The 20,645-nt window shown below is 54.1% G+C and overlaps 1 protein-coding gene across 1 annotated transcript in view; it reads right to left on the bottom strand.

The window, feature by feature from the left end:
- Positions 1–20,645, bottom strand: part of ARID1A (AT-rich interaction domain 1A) — a 62,086-nt gene that overhangs the window by 12,976 nt on the left and 28,465 nt on the right. Inside the window, 3 exon segments of the mRNA XM_038758069.1 lie at positions 17,237–17,353; positions 18,241–18,618; positions 18,722–18,949. Of these exon segments, the coding sequence (XP_038613997.1) occupies positions 17,237–17,353; positions 18,241–18,618; positions 18,722–18,949 (723 nt within the window).

Raw genomic sequence — 20,645 nt, 5'->3', positions numbered from 1 at the left:
GCATTTATTAAGCGCTTACTATGCACAAAGCACTGTTCTAAGCGCTGGGGGAGGTTACAAGATGATCAGGTTGTCCCACGGGGGGGGGGCTCCCAGTCTTAATCCCCATTTTACAGATGAGGTAACCGAGGCCCAGAGAAGTGAAGTGACTTGCCCAAAGTCACACGGATGGCAACTGGTGGAGCTGGGAGCTCCAACTTCTGAGCTCACCTCATTCACTCAATCGTATTTATTGAGCGCTTACTGTGTGCAGAGCACTGTATTAAGCGCACCTCCCCACCCCGGATTCCCTCATCATCACATCGGACCTCGGCTGTCCCCTACATCGGACCTCGGCTGTCCCCTACGTGCTTTGAGACCACTCCCGCAGAATAATAATAATAATAATAATAATGATGATGGCATTTATTAAGCGCTTACTATGTGCAAAGCACTGTTCTAAGCGCTGGGGAGGGTACAAGGCGATCAGGTCGTCCCGCGGGGGGCTCACAGTCTCAATCCCCATTTTACAGATGAGGGAACTGAGGCCCAGAGAAGTAAAGTGACTTGCCCAAAGTCACACAGCTGACACGTGGCGGAGCCGAGATTTGAACCCATGACCTCTGACTCCAAAGCCCAGGCTCTTTCCACTGAGCCACGCTGCTTCTCTAAGAACTGCTGTCCACATCCAAGCGCTTACTACAGTGCCCCCGCACGTAGTAAGCGCTCCACAAATACCGCCGAAGGATCTCAGACTTCTACACGTTGCGGGCAGGGATTGTCTCTAGTTGCTGCTGAATTGTACTTTCCAAGCGCATAGCACAGTGTTCAGCACACTGTAAGAGCTCAATAAATACAACTGAACGCATCTCAGATCCTCCGCTTCGCCCTCCGAGCTCTAATCTACCGTGGCGTCCGTCACCCCGGCTAGACGGTAAACGCCTTGTGGGGAGGGAATGCGTCTCCCGGCTCTGCGGTACGGTGCTCTTCCAAGCGCCTAGGACAGCGCTCTGCACACGGGAAGCCCTCGATCAAAAGCAGGCTCTTTTCACCCTCCATCCTCAACTGGCACCGTTTGCTCCTTCCCAAGCTCACTTTCCAGGCCCTCCCGCCTCCGGCCCCTCGCTCCCGCCGTTCCCCAGGCCCGGATCTCCCTCCCCATGCCAGACCTCCGCTCTCCCTTTCTCCAAAGCTTCCGGAAACCCCACCTCCTCTAGGAAGCCCTCCCCGACGCGCTTCTAAGCCGACGCCTCGGCCCCCGTGCCTTCTATTCCGTTTCTCGGATTCCCGGACACGTTTTTATCCCGCCCTTTTCGAACCCTGTCCTGCCTCGTGCTCCCGTTACTGTGACTTAAGCGCCTGCGTCTTCCGTTGGACCGAAAGCTGCGGGAAGGCAGGAAAACGCCCTCCCGAGTGCTCAGTACGGCGTCTCGACTCGAGGCGCTCAGAGAGGACCACCGACCGATCCATCGACGTCCCCCTCGGCCCCTCGAGGGACCCCCAACTTCACCTGCCCTCGGGGCGCCAGGCCGTGCCAGGAGCGAACTCTAACGCCCGCTCGGGCCCATCCGTGGTTTGTGATGCCCACTGGGCACCGGGCACGGTGGGGGGCTCCAGGGGCGGAGGAGAGGTGGGCACAGAGTCGGTCCTGCTTCCCGGGGACCCGGAGCCGGGAGGACCCCCGGCCGGCCGGCCGCAGGGAAGGGACCCCTGCGGGCTGCACCGGCAGGGAAAGGGCTGGGGGGGAGAAGGAGGGGGAAGCGGAGGCCGCGGCGGGCTTCCTCACGTGTTCTCAATGTGTTCTTGTGCATTTTACTGCTCATCTGCCACGCAGATCAAACCGGCTGGAGCCGATCCAACTGTTTCACACACAGAATCTCACACCCCAGGCTGGCTGCAGCCCCAAAGCCTCCGTCTCTTCCCTTGAAATACTGCCCAGTGTTATTTCGGGATGTGACCCGATAGCGGGAGCCCAGGGGGACTCCCGGGCGGCAGCCGTTCCAGCTGCGATAGGCTGCCCGGCCCGGCCCACGGGAGGGGACGCGCCGACGTCTTCCCCCGAGCGCCGCGACGAAACCACGTCGGAGCCGGGGGACCCCCCGACCCCCCGAACGAGGCCCGGGGGGAGCTGGCCGGAGGAGACTCCCGGTGTGCCACGGAGTGACCGCCGCAGGCCGGGAGCGTCGCGGGATCCGCCAGGCCCCGCCCGCCACGTGCCCTCTCTCTCTCCCGCCCCGTCTCGCTTCACTCACTCATTCAACCGTACTTATCATCATCATCATCAATCGTATTTATTGAGCGCTTACTATGTGCAGAGCACTGTACTAAGCGCTTGGGAAGTACAAATTGGCAACATATAGAGACAGTCCCTACCCAACAGTGGGCTCACAGTCTAAAAGGGGGAGACGGAGAACAAAACCAAACATACTAACAAAATAAAATAAAATAAAGCTTACTGTGCGCAGGGCACTGTACTAAGCGCTTGGGAGACTACGACAGAACAATGAACAGGCACGTTCCCCGCCCACGACGAGATTACAGTCTGGATGGCGGACACTGTCCGGAAAGGGACAGTTCCGAATCAGGAGAGAGCGGTCGTTCGGACCCTTCCTGGGTTCCTACAGCGGGGAGACCAGACGCCCGGACCCCCTCCGCCCCCAGCCAAGGGGCCTTATGGGCAGCACGGGAGGATAGACACCACCCCAAGGATGGCCCTGGGGCTCGAACAAAGACAAAAGCAGTCCCGGGTGGGAGGACAACAGGGATTGGGGCAGGTCACGACCACCGCTGCATGGACGCTTGGAAGACGGAGCAGGCTGAGCTACCCTGGAGAGACTCTGGCACACACCCTCCCCCACCCTCAGCCCGACGGTGCTCGTCCATCTGGCGAGGGCCAAGGCCCCCAGGCGCATCCCAGCCCAGTCGACCCTGCGTCCCCGTGGCGGGCATCCCCAGGTCTGAGCTGACCTGGGCGTCCAATAATGAGCTCACGGGCTCCTCCTCAACCGCCTCCCTGGCTGGTCTAACCAGGGGTGAGAAGGGAACAGAGCCAAAGCACCCCGCGACCCCATCCCGTAGGACTGAAGTTTCTAAAGGGGCCCCCGATCCCCGCTTCCCTGTCCCCTTCCACTCACACCTCCCGCTGACTCAAATGCCCCTCCTGGACCTTCGACCGGCCCTTTCCCGAGCCCTCCTCCCCCGGTAAGATTTCCTGGGTTACAGCGCAGAGAGAGGGTGGCCTACAGCCCGGCTCCCCTCTGGTTTGCTTCAGGAAAAAACCCTAGCAGTGCTCTGCACATATTAAGCGCTCAATAAATACGACTGAATGAACGGTACGTGCCCAGCGCTCGGACTTCGCATCGGGCTAGAGACAAAACAATCAAGGGGAAAACAGTCCCTGCCCTCATGGGGCTCTCGGGAGACAAGAGCAGAACTTTCGGCGGCCCCGCAGACACTAGAAAGTGGAGTCCACCATCCACCCGATCGCTCCCCCCTCCGTGCCCTGAGGACAAAGGGCCGATGATGGAGAGACCAGATGGCCCTGGTGTTGATGGCCCAGCGGGAACTGGGCACTGGGGGACTCCAGATCCCAGCGACACGAGCTCCGTGGGGGACCCGAGGATCTTCTATCTCCCCCAGGGCATTTAGTTCAGTGTCTGGCACGTAGTAAGCACTTAAACGCCCAAATGATTGCTACTATGATTAACAAGGCCTGCCAATCCCTGTCCTCTCCTCTCCCCGAGAGCAGGCACGGGATTTGGGGGCGGCGCACGTGCCCGTGACGGGGTTAGGAACTACCTGCTCGAGAGGCAGAGTCGGGAGGGAGGAGGCCGGCGGGAGGCGGAGCGTCGGGGCCCAGGAGATATTTTGCTCCAATTCGGAGTCCCAGATGCAGCGCCATACTAATAACCCACCTCGGCAGAAAGGGACCCGCCTGAAGGACGAGGAGGAGGAAGAGGAAGGGGAGGAGGTCTAGTTAGGGACCCCTCCAACCCCGCTCCGGGAGCCCAAGACACAGACAGCTCTGCGGCTCCTCGCCCATTGATTTTTCAGGTCGATACTCCACTCCCACAGCCCGGCTCTCTCTGCCCGGGCCTTAATCACATCTGGCACGTCTGCTCACCGTCCCCCTCCCTCCTACTCCCCTCCATCCCTCCCTGACACCAAAAGCCACGAGCCGGGTGGCGCCGGAGATGGACGATGGCCGTGGAAAAGCCCCATCCCCAGGAACCCCTGGCCGATGGATCCCGGGTCACCTCTGTCCAAGAGCCCCTGCAGTTTGACCCCTCGGGGACACCCACCCACCCACCCCAGGTCCTCACCGGCACCTTCAGAGCGCCCGCAGGTTGCCCACGGGGGTCATCTCGCCCTGCCACCTCACCTCCCCCCCACAAGCCCAAGGGCCCAGCGGCTCAGAGGGCAGAGCCTAACACAATTTCCAGGCCTGGGATAGCCAAACTAGGTCAGGGCTGGGCCAGAGATAGCACGGAGAATATTTCTGGGACGTGGACGGTCCCAGGGCCCGGCAGGAAGTGGCCACGTTCCACCGTGCCAGACTGGGGAGGGCACAGAAGGGGGTAGGTGGGAGCCCGTCGAAGAGCCCTCCAGTTTGAAAGGGGCCATCCCTTAGCTCAGTTTCCCTCCATCAAAATGTGTGTGTGTGTTGGGGGGGAGGGAGCTGAGGAGCCCCCAAACCTCCCCAGCATTCTTCTCCAGGGTCAGGCCTGTCGCAATACAGCCCTTGCTTGGCCTGGCTCTCCCTGCATCAGCCTGACCCCTGATCCCTGTTGCTCCCAAACGAAAACCAACACTCTGCTCGCACGGGGCTCCTGCAGAGGCAGACAGAGCTTCCCTCGGCCCGGTGAGGGTGGCCGACGGGTCACCCGGGACGGCCTGGGGCTTGTGGTCCCATTTGGGAGCCAACCAAAAATCCGTCCCGATTTTCGTGAAATGCATTAGTGCCGTCTCTGTACCTGAACCCTGGGGAAGCGGGGTCCCGCCTGCCCTCATTTGGGGGAGCTGAAGTTGGCATCCCCTGGGCAGGCACCTTTGGGCTTCCCGAGAGGGCAGGGATGCCAGCTTCTTCATGCCCTTCCCAAACCCCAGCCTGGCCACACATCCAGGGGAGGGGGCGGCAGGGGGGGCCGTCAGGTCCAAAGGCTAAATATGGGAACCCAGGCTATCAACGGGGAAGCCAAGCCACAGGGAAACGTTTCCCGTTCTCTCCAGCTTTCAGGAGGGAGTGGAAGCATGAACGCGAGGGGAGGAGGAAGAAGGAAAAAAAAAGGCATCTCCATGGCAACCTGGCCCATTCCACACTCTGATGCAGCCTATCACTAGCCCCGGAGGTCAGAGGTTGCCAGAACGGTCAATTACTAGCAAAGCCACCTCTCCCCGTTTCAGGAAGCTCAACAGCCCCTTGAAGAGAGCTCTTCCTTCCTGAATAAAGTCCCGATTAAAGAGAATCAGGAATTAATCACCTGCATCCTGGCAGGGGTGTGATCGGCCCCGGGAGGGCGGCCTCGGTTTCCCAGCAAGTCGCTGCCCAGGCCGAAGGCTGACACATCTGGGGTCACAGCGGGGGGGAATCGGCTGCCCTTCCAAGGGGACCTCGGTTTGCAGGGGCCCACCTCACTGCAGCAGTTTCACCCACAAACATCCCCCAGTACCTCCAAGATGACCACCCCCAGCAGTCCTAGCGGGTCACCCAACGCGTGTCCTTCCTGGACTGAGATCCCCACTCTCCTGGCGTTTCCATAGCCCGGCCCCCCAGGGAAGGAGACCCTGGGGGAGAAACCCTATCTTGATATAGTAATAATAATAATGGCATTTATTAAGCACTTACTATGTGCAAAGCACCGTTCTAAGTGCTGGGGAGGTTACAAGGTGATCAGGTTGTCCCACGGGGGGCTCCCAGTCTTAATCCCCATTTTACAGTTGAGGTAACTGAGGCACAGAGAAGTGAAGCGGCTTGTCCAAAGTCACACGGCTGACAACTGGCAGAGCCGGGGTTTGAACCCAAGACTTCTGACTCGAAAGCCCGGGCTCTTTCCACTGAGCCACGCTGGCCGGTATGCTCGGTACAAACGGCGGAAGGGACGGTGTTGGAGAAGAGAAGAGGTCTTCCAAACGGGGGATCCTTGGGAAAGAGATCCCCAAGCCCCCCATCTCTCCCTGGGACAAAAAAGCGGTTTCTGTTCCAGGAGGGCAAGGCGAGGGGGAGCTCTGGTTGTGCAGGCCTGACGAAGGCTCTCTTGCAATTTCCTGATTAAACAATGAGCCACTAGGCCTCTGGTGGGCGGCTCCATTTTGCTCCCCGTCCCTCACGGGCAAGGGAGAAGGCACCTTGCCAGTGCCCCAAGGCCACTCTAATAATAATAATAACAATAATGGCACTTATAAAGCGCTTACTATGTGCAAAGCACTGTTCTAAATGCTGAGGAGATTACAAGGTGACAAGATATGCTTTGTTCTCTTTCTCTGTCTCCCCCTTCTAGACTGTGAGCCCACCGTTGGGTAGGGACTGTCTCTATATGTTGCCAACTTGTACTTCCCCTCGTCCCCCTCTCCACCCCCCCATCTTACCTCCTTCCCTTCCCCACAGCACCTGTATATATGTTTGTACACATTTATTACCCTATTTATTTATTTTACCTGTACATATCTATTCTATTTATTTTATTTTGTTAGTATGTTTGGTTTTGTTCTCCGTCTCCCCCTTTTAGACTGTGAGCCCACTGCTGGGTAGGGACTGTCTCTATACGTTGCCAACTTATACTTCCCAAGCGCTTAATACAGTGCTCTGCACACAGTAAGTGCTCAATAAATACGATTGACTGATTGATAGTACAGTGCTCTACACACAGTAAGCGCTCACTAAATACGATTGAATGAATGAAAGATAGGGTTTCATTCATTCAATCAGAGAAGCAGCGTGGCTCAGTGGGAAGAGCCCGGGCTTTGGAGTCAGAGGCCGTGGGTTCGAATCCCGGCTCCGCCACAGGTCTGCCGTGTGACCTTGGGCAAGTCACTTCACTTCTCTGAGCCTCAGTTCCCTCATCTGTAAAAATGGGGATGAAGACTGTGAGGCCCCCCGTGGGACGATTTGATCACACTGTATCCCCCCCAGCGCTTAGAACAGTGCTTTGCACATAGTAAGCGCTTAACAAATGCCATCATTATTATTATTATTATAGGGTTTCTCCCCCAGGGTCTCCTTCCCTGGAAACACTCTGGAAACGGGGGTTGTTCCAGGGGAAACCAAAAGTGGCATGGGGAGGAAGATCAATCAATTGATCAATCGCATTTACTGAGCGCTTACTGTGTGCAGAGCACTGTACTAAGCGCTTAGGAAGTCGGCAAGATGGGTAAAACGGACACAGACGCACAGAGGCAGGAAACTGAGGCCCAGCAGCCAGCGACTAGAATAGAAACAGGAAGCGGGCCCCGGAACGAGCATAAGCCAATCCTCGGCCCGACTTCCTCCGACAGAACCCGAGCGGCTTCGGGCCTCGGAGCGCCCACGTGACCCGCTCGGCGGACGCCGATTGGCCGGCCGGTCGGGCCTACGGGGAGGGGGAAGCGGGGGAGCGAGGGGGAGCATGCGCACTGGGCTGGAGGAGGGGAGGCCACGCCCAGCCCCAGCAGCGCGAGGCTTCCGGCCGGGGCCATCCCGCCGCCGGCCGCTGGGGGCGCGGTGGGGCGGGGCGGGAAGGGAAGCTCGCCGCCTGAGGAGCGCGGGAGAACTGACGAGGCCGTGAGGCGACATGGCCCGGCCCAAAGTCATGGCTTCTAATTCGCTCAATCAATCGTATTTATTGAGCGCTTACTATCAATCGATCGTATTTATTGAGCGCTTACTGTGTGCAGAGCCCTGGACTAAGCGCTTGGGAAGTCCAAGTTGGCAACACCTAGAGCCGGTCCCTACCCAACAGTGGGCTCACAGGCTAGAAGCGGGGGACGGAGGACAAAACCAAACATATTAACAAAATAAAATAAATAGAATAGATAGGTACAAGTAAAATAGAGTAATAAGTATGTACAAACGTATATACATATATACAGGTGCTGTGGGGAAGGGAAGGAGGTAAGATGGGGGATGGAGAGGGGGAGGAGGGGGAGAGGAAGGAGGGGGCTCGGTGTGGGAAGGCCTCCTGGAGGAGGTGAGCTCTCAGTAGGGCCCCGAAGGGAGGAAGAGAGGGCAGGCTCAGTTCAATAATTTATTCTGGGTGCAATGACAAGGATCCAATTTTTTCTCTTAAAAATACAAATAAACCAAAAAACCCCACACACCTCCCTCAGAAGTCGGCATCCCTCACAACCCCCACCCACCTCACCCCAAACCAACCTTTGGGGGAGAGGATGGGGAGACCAGACAAGATTGATCAAATGCTTACTACTACTACTACTAATAATAATAATGGTGGCATTTGTTAAGCCCTATGTGCAAAGCACTGTTCTAAGCGCTGGGGGGGGATACAAGGTGATCAGGTTGTCCCGCGTGGGGCTCACAGTCATCATCCCCATTTTACAAATGAGGTAACTGAGGCTCCGAGAAGTGAAGTGACTCGCCCAAGGTCACACAGCTGGCAATTGGAGGAGCCGGGACTGGAACCCATGACCTCTGACTCCAAAGCCCATTCTTTTTCCACTGAGCCACGCTGCCTCTCTGTGTGCACAGCACTGGACTAAGCGCTTGGGAAGTACAAGTTGGCAACATATAGAGACGGTCCCTACCCAACAGTGGGCTCACAGTCATAATACATATTACATGTACATACTTACTATTCTATTTTATTTTGTTAACATCCCCCCTTCTAGACTGTGAGCCCACTGTTGGGTAGGGACCAGCTCTAGATGTTGCCAACTTGGGCTCCCCAAGCACTTAGTACAGTGCTCTGCACACAGTAAGCGCTCAATAAATACGATTGAATGAATGAATGAATATGTTTTGTTTCATTGTCTGTCTCCCCCTTCTAGACTGTGAGCCCGCTGCTGGGTAGGGACCGGCTCTATATGTTGCCAACTTGTACTTCCCAAGCGCTTAGTACAGTGCTCTGCACACAGTAAGCGCTCGATAAGTACGATTGGATGAATGAATGAATAATAATAATGATGGCATTTATTAAGTGCTTACTACGTGCAAAGCACTGCTCTAAGCACTGGGGGGGATACAAGGTGATCAGGTTGTCCCATGGATTCCCCCTTCGCCTCCTGTCTGCTGGGTGGCCTTGGGCGAGTCGCTTCACTTCTCTGGGCCTCAGTTCCCTCATCCGGAAAATGGGCATTAAGACTGGAGCCCCATGGGGGATCAAGCCAACTCCATTAGCTTGTGTTCACTCCACTGCTTTGAACGGGGCTTGGCATATAGTAAGCACTTAAATACCCTAATTAGACACAGCGTGGCCCAGTGGAAAGAGCCCGGGCTTTGGAATAAGAGGTCACGGGTTCAAATCCCAGCTCCGCCAACTGTCCACTGTGTGACTTTGGGCAAGTCACTTCACTTCTCTGGGCCTTAGTTACCTCATCTGGAAAACGGGGATTAAAACTGTGAGCCCCCGGTGGGACAACCTGATCACCTTTCAACCTCCCCAGCGCTTAGAAAAGTGCTTTGCACATAGTATGTGCCAACTATGTTGCCAACTTGTACTTCCCAAGCGCTTAGTCCAGCGCCCTGCACACAGTAAGCGCTCAATAAATACGACTGAATGAATAGTAAGTGCTTAACAAAAAACATCATTATTGCATATTATTAGTGCATAACAAATACCCCCCCATACACACCACGGGTGGCAGGCCCGGTGGGAGTGGCTCGTTCCCCAACTCAAATGGCAACCTGCTCCCCAGAGGGCCCGATTAGTCTACTGCCAAATGCCCAATCTGTCCGGCTCCCAGGACCTCACTGGTTACCTTCTAGACTGTGAGCCCATTGATGGGTAGGGACCGTCTCTAGATGTTGCCAACTTGGACTTCCCAAGCGCTTAGTACAGTGCTCTTGCACATAGTAAGCGCTCAATAAATACGACTGATTGATTGATTACCCGCAATGCCCACAATCTGCGGCCAAGCCAACAGTGGAGGGAAGGAGGGGGCCATCACCCTGCACCCCAAAACCCCACCTCAGGACAGTGGGCACCTCCTGCGGGGCCCTCACGGGCATCTAACCACGCCACTGACGACTCAGACGGGGAGAAGAAATATTCCCCAGTGGACAGAGAGTCAGTCAGAAGGACCTGGGTTCTAATCCCAGCTCCACCACTTATCTGCTCTGTGACCTTGGGCAAGTCACCTCCTTTCTCTTTATCTCTGTTACTTCACCTGTAAAATGGGTATTAAGGATGTGAGCCTAATGCGGGACAGGATTAGCCTGTATCTACCCCAGATCTTAGAACGGTACCCGGCACTCCCTTGGGTGGCCCACCTCCTCCGGCAGGCGGGGTGGAGAGTGCAACTCAAATCAGGCAATGCTAATAATATAATAATAATATAATGATGGCATTTATTAAGCGCTTACTATGTGCAAAGCACTGTTCTAAGCACTGGGGAGGTTACAAGGTGATCAGATTGTCCCACGTGGGGCTCACAGTCTCAATCCCCATTTTACAGATGAGGTCACTGAGGCCCAGAGAAGTAATAGTAATAGTAATAATGGCATTTATTAAGCGCTTACTATGTGCAAAGCACTGTTCTAAGCACTGGGGAGGTTACAGGGTGATCAGGTTGTCCCACGGGGGGCTCACAGTCTTCATCCCCATTTTACAGATGAGAGAACTGAGGCCCAGAGAAGTGAAGTGACTTGCCCAAAGTCACACAGCTGACAATTGGCGGAGCTGGGGTTTGAACCCATGACCTCTGACTCCAAAGCCCGGGCTCTTCTCCACTGAGCCACGCTGCTAATAGTGATCATGGTACTTGTTAAGTGCTTACTATGTGCAAGGAACTGAACTAGGTGCTGAGGGAGATGCAAGCAAATCGGGTCGGACACAGTTCCAGTTTCGATCCCCATTTTATAGACGAGGGAACTGAGGCCCAGAGAAGTGAGGTGACTTGCCCAGAGTCACACAGCAGACAGGTGGTGGAGCCGGGACTAAAACCGACGACCTTCTGCCATGCTATCTGGGGGAGGGCTGGAGCCGGGTGGTTTTCCAAGCCCCCCTGCCCCGATAACTCCAGTTGAAGGGCCCGGGGACACAACCCTGAAAGGGCAAGCACTGTGCCAGGGGCAGGAGCCTCAGCGTTCTGCACCCCACGCCATTGTGGGCCATTCGCCAGGCGCCCAGAGCGGCCGCTCGGCCTCCCTCCTCGCCCAAAGGCCTCTCGGTTAACGTTTGGGGACCGGAGGCCAACTGGTCCAACCCCTGCCTCCAAGAGAACGACAAACCGACCAAATCCTTAAAGTTCCCCGGGGAACACAGACGCCTCACTCTCCCCGCCTAAAAGGGGATAAAACGGTGTCTCGATTAGACTACGAGCCCCTTGTGCGCCACAGACAGCATTCAATCTGAATCCCTTCTGTCGTACCCCGGCACTCAATAAACACTATCGCTCCGATTACTGGAAATTCTTCCTTGTGTCCGACCGAAAACCTCTCCTGCTTTTCAGTGTAAACCCACGTCCTCTCGTTTGGCCCTCAGTCATCATCAATCGTATTTATTGAGCGCTTATTGGGGGAGTAACCAGCTGACCTGCTCCGCGTCCAAGCCCCCGCGCGCTGACTCAACGGGAACACCCCGGTCACCGCATCTGGGATCCCCGTGCCCAACCGGCGATCGCATTTACCGAGTGCCCGGCGTGGGCAGGGCACCGTCCTAAGCGCTTGAGAGAGAACCTAGAAGGACGGCCCTCGCCCTCAGGGACCTTACCCCTTTTCGGAGGGAGGGGCAGCGCCAGAGACTGGGCCCAGCAGAAGGGATCCGCGTCCAGGCCAGCTTTTCCCAGCCGAACCGACCGACACAGGATACCCCCGCGGTTTCTCGGAAGCCGCCCTCCTCTCCAAACCGCTACCGTGTTAATCCAGGAATTTACCCTATCCAGCCTCCCCGCTGACCTCCCGTCTCTTCCCATTCCCGTCCACGCTTCATTCTGCTGCCTGGATCGCTTTTCTACAAAAAGCGATCACCATCATCCCCCAGGCCTGGAATGCCCCCAATCCCTCTGCCCATCCGCCAAGCTAGCTCTCTTCCTCCCTTCAAGGCCCTGCTGAGAGCTCACCTCCTCCAGGAGGCCTTCCCAGACTAAGCCCCTTCCTTCCTCTCCCCCTCATCCCCCTCTCCATCCCCCCCATCTTACCTCCTTCCCTTCCCCACAGCACCTGTATATATGTTTGTACATATTTTTTACTCTATTTATTCATTTATTTATTTTATTTGTACATATCTATTCTATATATTTTATTTTGTTAGTATGTTTGGTTTTGTTCTCTGTCTCCCCCTTTTAGACTGTGAGCCCACTGTTGGGTAGGGACTGTCTCTATATGTTGCCAATTTGTACTTCCCAAGCGCTTAGTACAGTGCTCTGCACATAGTAAGCGCTCAATAAATACGATTGATGATGATGATGATGATGAAAAGCGTTCAGTCTGTGTCTCCCCACTCCCCAAGAACCTCCGGTGGTTGCTCACCCACCTCCGCATCAAACCAGAAACTCCTCGCCGTCGGCTTTAAAGCGGCTCAATCCCCTTGCCCTCTCCGGTCTCACGTCGTTACTTTTGTGAGCTCTATGCATTACAAGGTCTGTCCAACCAGAATAATTTGTAACTACCCAATGCTCAGTACAGTGTCTGGCTTATAGTTAAGTGCTTAATAAATAACATTTAAGAATCCCTCATCTGTAAAATGGGGATTAAAACTGTGAGCTCTTTGCATTACAAGGACTGTGTCCAACCAGAATAATTTGTAACTACCCAATGCTCAGTACAGTGTCTGGCTTATAGTAAGGGGATTAAAACTGTGAGCTCTTTGCATTACAAGGACTGTGTCCAACCAGAATAATTTGTAACTACCCAATGCTTAGTACAGTGTCTGTCTTATAGTAAGTGCTTAATAAATAACATTTAAGAACCCCTCATCTGTAAAATGGGGATTAAAACTGTGAGCTCTGCATTACAAGGACTGTGTCCAACCAATCAATCAATCAATCGTATTTATTGAGCGCTTACTATGTGCAGAGCACTGTACTAAGCGCTTGGGAAGTACAAATTGGCAACACATAGAGACAGTCCCTACCCAACAGTGGGCTCACAGTCTAAAAGACTGTGCTTAAGTAAGTGCTTAATAAATAACATTTAAGAACCCCTCATCTGTAAAATGGGGATTAAAACCGGGAGCTCTTTGCATTACAAGGTCTGTGTCCAACCAGCATAATTTGTAACTACCCAGTGCTTGGTACAGTGTCTGGCTTATAGTAAGTGCTTAATAAATAACATTGAAGAATCCCTCATCTGTAAAATGGGGATTAAAACTGGGAGCTCTTTGCATTACAAGGACTGTGTCCAACCAGAATAATTTGTAACTACCCAATGCTCAGTACAGTGTCTGGCTTATAGTAAGTGCTTGATAAATAACATTTAAGAATCCCTCATCTGTAAAATGGGGATTAAAACTGTGAGCTCTTTGCATTACAAGGCCTGTCCAACCAGGATAATTTGTAACTACCCAATGCTCAGTACAGTGTCTGGCTTATAGTAAGTGCTTAATAAATAACATTTAAGAATCCCTCATCTGTAAAATGGGGATTAAAACTGGGAGCTCTTTGCATTACAAGGACTGTGTCCAACCAGAATAATTTGTAACTACCCAATGCTCAGTGCTTAATAAATAACATTTAAGAATCCCTCATCTGTAAAATGGGGATTAAAACTGGGAGCTCTTTGCATTACAAGGACTGTGTCCAACCAGAATAATTTGTAACTACCCAATGCTTAGTACAGTGTCTGGCTTATAGTAAGTGCTTAATAAATAACATTGAAGAATCCCTCATCTGTAAAATGGGGATTAAAACTGTGAGCTCATTGCATTACAAGGACTACACACTTCACTCCTCTAATGCCAACCTACTCAATGTACCTCCATCTCTTCTATCTCGCCACAGACTTCTTGCCCACGTCCTGCCTCTGGCCCGGAACGCCCTCCCTTTTCACAGCCAACAGACAATTCCTCTCCCCCGCTTCAAAGCCTTAGTGTGCATCTCCTCCCAGAGGCCTTCCCTGATTAACTCCTCATTTCCCTTTCTCCCTCTCCCTTCTACATCACCCGGACTTGCTCCCTTTACTCACTCTGGTCCCGCCACTTACATCTATATCCATAATTTACTTATATTAACTGTGAGCCCACTATTGGGTAGGGACTGTCTCTAGATGTTGCCAACTTGTACTTCCCAAGTGCTTAGTACAGTGCTCTGCACACAGTAAGCGCTCAATAAATACGATTGATGATGATGATATTAACATCTGAATCTCTCCTTTATAATAATAATAATTTTGGTATTTGTTACGCGCTTACTATGTGCCACACACACCCTTATAAGCGCTGGGGAGGATGCAAGGTGATCAGGTTGTCCCACGTGGGGCTCACGGTCTTCACCCCCGTTTTCCAGATGAGGTAACTGAGGCCCAGAGAAGTTAAGTGGTTTACACAAGGCCACACAGCAGACAAGTGGCAGAGTGGGATCAGAACCCACATCCTCTGACTCCCAAGCCCTTATTCATTTGCTCAATCGTATTTTTTGAGCACTTGCTGCATGCAGAGCACTGTATTAAGCGCTTGGTGAACCCACTGTTGGGTAGGGACTGTCTCTATGTGTTGCCAATTTGTATTTCCCAAGCACTTAGTACAGTGCTCTGCACATAGTAAGCGCTCAATAAATACGATTGATGATGATGATGATGATGATGTCAGTAGAACAAGCAGCGTGGCTTGGTGGAAAGAGGCCGGGCTTGCGAGTCAGAGGACGTGGGTTCTAATCCCGACCCGCTACTTGTCAGCTGTGTGACTTTGGGCAAGTCCCTTCCCTTCTCTGTGCCTCAGTTCCCTCCTCTGTAAAATGGGGATCAAGACTGGGAGCCCCACGAGGGACAACCTGATTACTTTGTATCTACCCCAGCGCTTAGAACGGCAATTGGCACATAGTAAGCGCATAATGGTAATAATAATAATAATATTGTTGGTAGTTGTTAAGCGCTGGGGGGAGATACAAGGTAATCAGGTTGTCCCACATGGGGCTCATAGTCTTAATCCCCATTTTACAGAGGAGGGAACTGAGGCCCAGAAAAGCTAAGTGACCTGCCCAAAGTCACACAGCTGACAAGTGGCGGAGCCGGGATTAGAACCCATGACCTCTGACTCTCAAGCCTGGGCTCTTTCTACTGAGCCACACTGCTTTAGGCTGTACACTCGCTGTGGGCAGGCAAGATCAATCGTATTTATTGAGCGCTTACTGTGTGCAGAGCACTGTACTAAGCGCTTGGGAAGCACAAGTTGGCAACATATAGAGACGGTCCCTACCCAACAGTGGGCTCACAGTCTAGAGTGTCCGTTGGGAGAAGCAGCGTGGCTCAATGGAAAGAGCCCGGGCTTGGGAGTCAGAGGTCATGGGTTCAAATCCCAGCTCCGCCAATGGTCAGCTGTGTGACTTTGGGCAAGTCACCTAACTTCTCTGTGCCTCAGTTACCTCATCTGTAAAATGGGGATGAAGACTGTGAACCCCACGTGGGACAATCTGATCACCTTGTGTCCTCCCCGGCGCTTAGAACAGTGCTTTGCACATAGTAAGCGCTTAACAAATCCCATCATTATTAGAATGTCTGTTACGTTGTTGTGCCGTCCTCTCCCAAGCGCTGGATATATGTATATGTTTGTACATATTTATTACTCTATTTATTTATTTATTTTACTTGTACATATCTATTCTATTTATTTTATTTTGTTAGTATGTTTGGTTTTGTTCTCTGTCTCCCCCTTTTCGACTGTGAGCCCACTGTTGAGTAGGGACTGTCTCTAGATGTTGCCAATTTGTACTTCCCAAGCGCTTAGTACAGTGCTCTGCACATAGTAAGCGCTCAATAAATACGATTGGTGATGATGATGATGACAGTGCTCTGCACACAGTAAACCCTCAGTAAATCAATCAATCGTATTTATTGAGCGCTTACTGTGTGCAGAGCACTGTACTAAGCGCTTGGGAAGTCCAAGTTGGCAACATATAGAGACGGTCCCTACCCAACAGTGGGCTCACGGTCTAAAAGGCTAAATACAATTGATTGACTGCAATATTCTTCCCCGCTTCCCGTCCCCTCAGCAAAGGCCGGCTCCCACCTATCCAGAGGCTGGGAATTCCCAGGGGAAAGAGCTCACTGGAAGACCAGGAGACCAGAGAGACCCTCCATTGTCATGCAAGCGAGGGCCACGGAGGTGTGACTAGTAGCCCCCAGCAGCGGGTGGGCTCCAGAACCCCTCAAAGCAGCAAACCGGAGGGGAAAAGGGAAGCCAGGGACCTCTGAAGGAAATGAAGCATTAGTTCCCGCCACCAAGGAAGGCGTGAATCTCAATAGCAGGCTGGCGGCACGAAGTACAATAGTCAGCTGTGTGCCTTTGGCCAAGTCACTTCACTTCTCTGAGCCTCAGCTACCTCATCTGTAAAATGGGGATTAGCAATAATAATCCTTCCTCCTTCCCCTCCCCACAGCAATCGTATATATGTTTGTACAGTGGGAAAGAGCCCGGGCTTTGGAGTCGGAAGTCATGGGTTCAGATCCCGCCCCCGCCACTTGTTAGCTGGGTGACTTGGGGCAAGTCGCTTGACTTTTCTGTGCCTCACTTCCCTCATCTGTAGAATGGGGATTAAGAAGACTGTGAGCCCCAAGTGGGACAACCTCATCACCTTGTATCCCCCCAGCGCTTAGAACAGTGCTTTGCACATAGTAAGCGCTTAATAAATGCCATCACTATGATGGCATGATTGAGGCATAATAAGTAATGCCATCATCATTATTATTATTATTATTATTACCCCAGGGCTCCCTTAACACAATGCTTGGCCCACAGTAAGAGCTTTAGAGGATATAATTATATTAGAAGACTGGCAAAGTAGACCCGAGGGGGGCCCTGCCCCCAGCCTGGAAGCCACTCTATAAAAAGCCACCCGGGGCGGGGAAGCCACCGCTCCCCAGCCCCCATCACGAAACCTCTCAGGGCACGTCCAGTTCTGACGGCACCCCTTTGGACGCCCCCCCGCCCCCCCTCAACGGCGGCCCCCCACTCACCGGCAGGCTGGAGGGTCTCGACTGGAGACTGAGGCTCATGTCGTCTTGCCCTCCTTTACTGGAAGCCATGGAAGGGGCGGAGGACGCCTGGGAGCCAAAGGAGTCCTGAGACAGCTCCTGAAAGACCACGACAGGAGGGTGACTGATAATAATAATAATAATAATGGCATTTATTAAGCGCTTACTATGTGCAAAGCTGATGAGTTGGCCTGGCCAAGGGGCCACGTGTGTGGGAAGGACCGGAGGGCGCAGGGGCATCACCGGGAGGAGGAGCGACGTCAGAGGCCGGGCAACAGTGGGCACATCCGATCCGGCTCCTGTCGCCCCGGACCGGGCCCCACCGACGGGCATCATCATCATCATCAATCATATTTATTGAGCGCTTACTATGTGCAGAGCACTGTACTAAGCGCTTGGGAAGTACAAATTGGCAACATATAGAGACAGTCCCTACCCAAGAGTGGGCTCACAGTCTAAAAGGGGGAGACAGAGAACAAAACCAAACATACTAACAAAATAAAATAAATAGAATAGATATGTACAAATAAATTAAATAAATAAATAGAGTAAAAAAATGTGTACAAACACATATACATATATACAGGTAATATATACGGGCACAGCGTCTGGGGCTCCTGCCGCACTCTTCCTGCTCCCGGCCACCCCCGCTCCGCAGCCCAAGGGGCTACCCGGAGATGCCGAGTGACTCAGTGGAAAGAGCCCGGACTTGGGAGCCAACGGTCACGAGTTCTAGTCCTGGCTCCGCCACTTGTCAGCTGTGTGACTTTGGGCCTCTGGGCCTCAGTTCCCTCATCTGTCAAATGGGGATTAAAACCGTCAGCCCCCCGTGGGACAACCTGATCACCTTGTATCCCCCCCAGCGCTTAACTAACGCCATCGTTATTACTATTATTATTATTACCCGTCCGATCAAGCCGGTGGGCAGCTTTTTCCCCGGAGTCAAAATGGGGTTTCGGGGGCAGTCGGAACGGGGGGAGGCCTACCTGCGGAGGAGGGAAGCGCTGCTGGGAGTAGGCAGATGGCTGGGGTGGCTGCGCCTGTGCCGCCTGGTACCCGGACTGTTGTGCCAGCGCCGTGGCGGCCGCCTGCTGCGGCTGTTGGTAGGGGGACTGGGCCTGCTGCTGCTGCTGCTGCTGCGGCGGCGGTTGCGAGTAGGAGGGCTGGCCCTGCGGAGGGTGTTGCTGTGCCGCGGCCTGCGGCGGCGGGTACGGGGACGGGGACTGCTGGGGCGGCGGCTGGTACGGTTGGGCCGACTGCGGCGGCGGCGGCTGCGAATACGGCTGCGGGCTCTGCTGGTTGTAGTAGGGCGCCTGGCCTTGCTGGCCGTACCCGCTGGGGCCCTGCTGGGTGTACGGCTGCAGCTGCGCGGGACAGCGGGCGCAACGTCAGGCCCCCCGTCGCCGCCCACCGCGCCCACCGCCGCCCCCCGCCCACCCCCGAGGCGAGGGACGGTGGGTTGGCTACCTGCTGGGCGTACGAGAGGCCGCCCATGGCGCTCTGGGCCCGCCCCTGCATGGTCATCGGGTAGCGCTGGGGCGGCTGGGAGCCGTAGGGCTGACCGGGGTAGCCGTGTCCCTGCTGGGCCCCGGCCTGGGGGGGCCCCGGCTGCGGCGGCTGCTGGGAATACGGGTTGCTCCCGCCGCCGTAGGGCTGGGGACGCATCTTGCCCATCTGGTCCATCGGGCTGGAGGGCTGGAAGACAAAGACAGCCGTCACCGCGGGCTCCCGAAGCACGGCCCGGGGCGGGGGAGACGGTCAGCAGGCGCCCCCAGCTCTCGGGGGCCCGGCTACCCAGGCCCACACCAAACCCAGCATGGCTCAGTGGAAAGAGCCCGGGCTTTGGAGTCGGACGTCGTGGGTCCAAATCCCGGCTCCTCCAATTGTCAGCTGGGTGACTCTGGGCAAGTCACTTCACTTCTCTGGGCCTCAGTTCCCTCATCTGGAAAATGGGGATGAAGACTGGGAGCCCCCCGTGGGCCAACCTGATCACCTTGTATCCCCCCCAGCGCTTGGAACGGTGCTTTGCACATAGTGAGCGCTTAACGAATGCCATCATTATATTATTATTATTATGGGCCAACTTGTACTTCCTAAGCGCTTAGTACAGTGCTCTGCACGTAATAAGCGTGCAATAAATATGAATGAATGAATGAAATCCCGGCTCTGCCAATTGTCAGCCGTGTGACTTTAGGCGAGTCACTTCACTTCTCTGTGTCTCAGTTCCCTCATCTGTAAAACGGGAGTGAAGACTGTGAGCCCCCCGTGGGCCAACCTGATCACCTTGTATCCTCCCCAGTGCTTGGAACAGTGCTTGGCACATAGTGGGCACTTAACGAATGCCATCATCATTATTATTATTATGGGCCGACTTGTACTTCCCTGCACGTAGTAAGCGGGCAATAAATATGATTGAATGAATGAATGAATGAATGAATGAATGAAATCCCGGCTCTGCCAACTGTCAGCCGTGTGACTTTAGGCGAGTCACTTCACTTCTCTGTGCCTCAGTTCCCTCATCTGTAAAACGGGGGTGATGACTGTGAGCCCCCCGTGGGCCAACCTGATCACCTTGTAACCTCCCCAGCGCTTAGAACAGTGCTTGGCACATAGTAAGAACTTACCAAATGCCATCATTATTATTATTATTCTCTGGGCCTCCGTGACCTCATCTGGAAAATGGGGATGAAGACTGTGAGCCCCCCCCGTGGGACAACCTGATCACCCTGTAACCTCCCCAGCGCTTAGAATAGTGCTTTGCACATAGTAAGCGCTTAATAAATGCCATAATTATTATTATTATTATTCGTCCCCGGGGTACCAACACAGAGTTGGCCGTCGGGACCGCTTCTGGGCTTGAGATGGGGGACGCGGACCCCGACGGCCACGCTGAGGCAGGCGAGGAAATAATAATAATAATAATGTTGGTATTTGTTAAGCGCTTACTATGTGCAAAGCACTGTTCTAAGCGCTGGGGTAGGTACAAGGTAATCAGGTTGTCCCACGAGGGGCTCACAGTCTTCATCCCCATTTTACAGATGAGGGAACTGAGGCCCAGAGAAGTGAAGTGACTTGCCCAACGTCACACAGCTGACAAGTGAGGCCTCGGGGAGACCCTGGGTTACTGCTGGGGCCGCCGGCAGGCACCCGCTCCCCTCCTTGCCGCCGCCTCAGACGAGGGGACCGAGGCCGGTCCGGCTGATGGCCAAGCTCAGTGGGAATTGGGAGAAGGGGGAGCGAGAACGGTTCAAACTGGTCCAAGACGTGACTGCGGAGACAGAGTACACACCCAGGGGTAGCCCCCCTTCCACGCATCCCCAAACCCACGGACTCCTGAGTGAGACAGAGACATCAGAGACGGGGAAATCAAAAGTTGGAAAGGCAGAGAGAG

This window comes from Tachyglossus aculeatus, chromosome 16, assembly GCF_015852505.1.
Source record: "Tachyglossus aculeatus isolate mTacAcu1 chromosome 16, mTacAcu1.pri, whole genome shotgun sequence".
NCBI lineage: Eukaryota > Metazoa > Chordata > Mammalia > Monotremata > Tachyglossidae > Tachyglossus > Tachyglossus aculeatus.
Note: the sequence above shows the minus strand (reverse complement) of the source record. Positions and strands in the feature narration are given on the sequence as shown.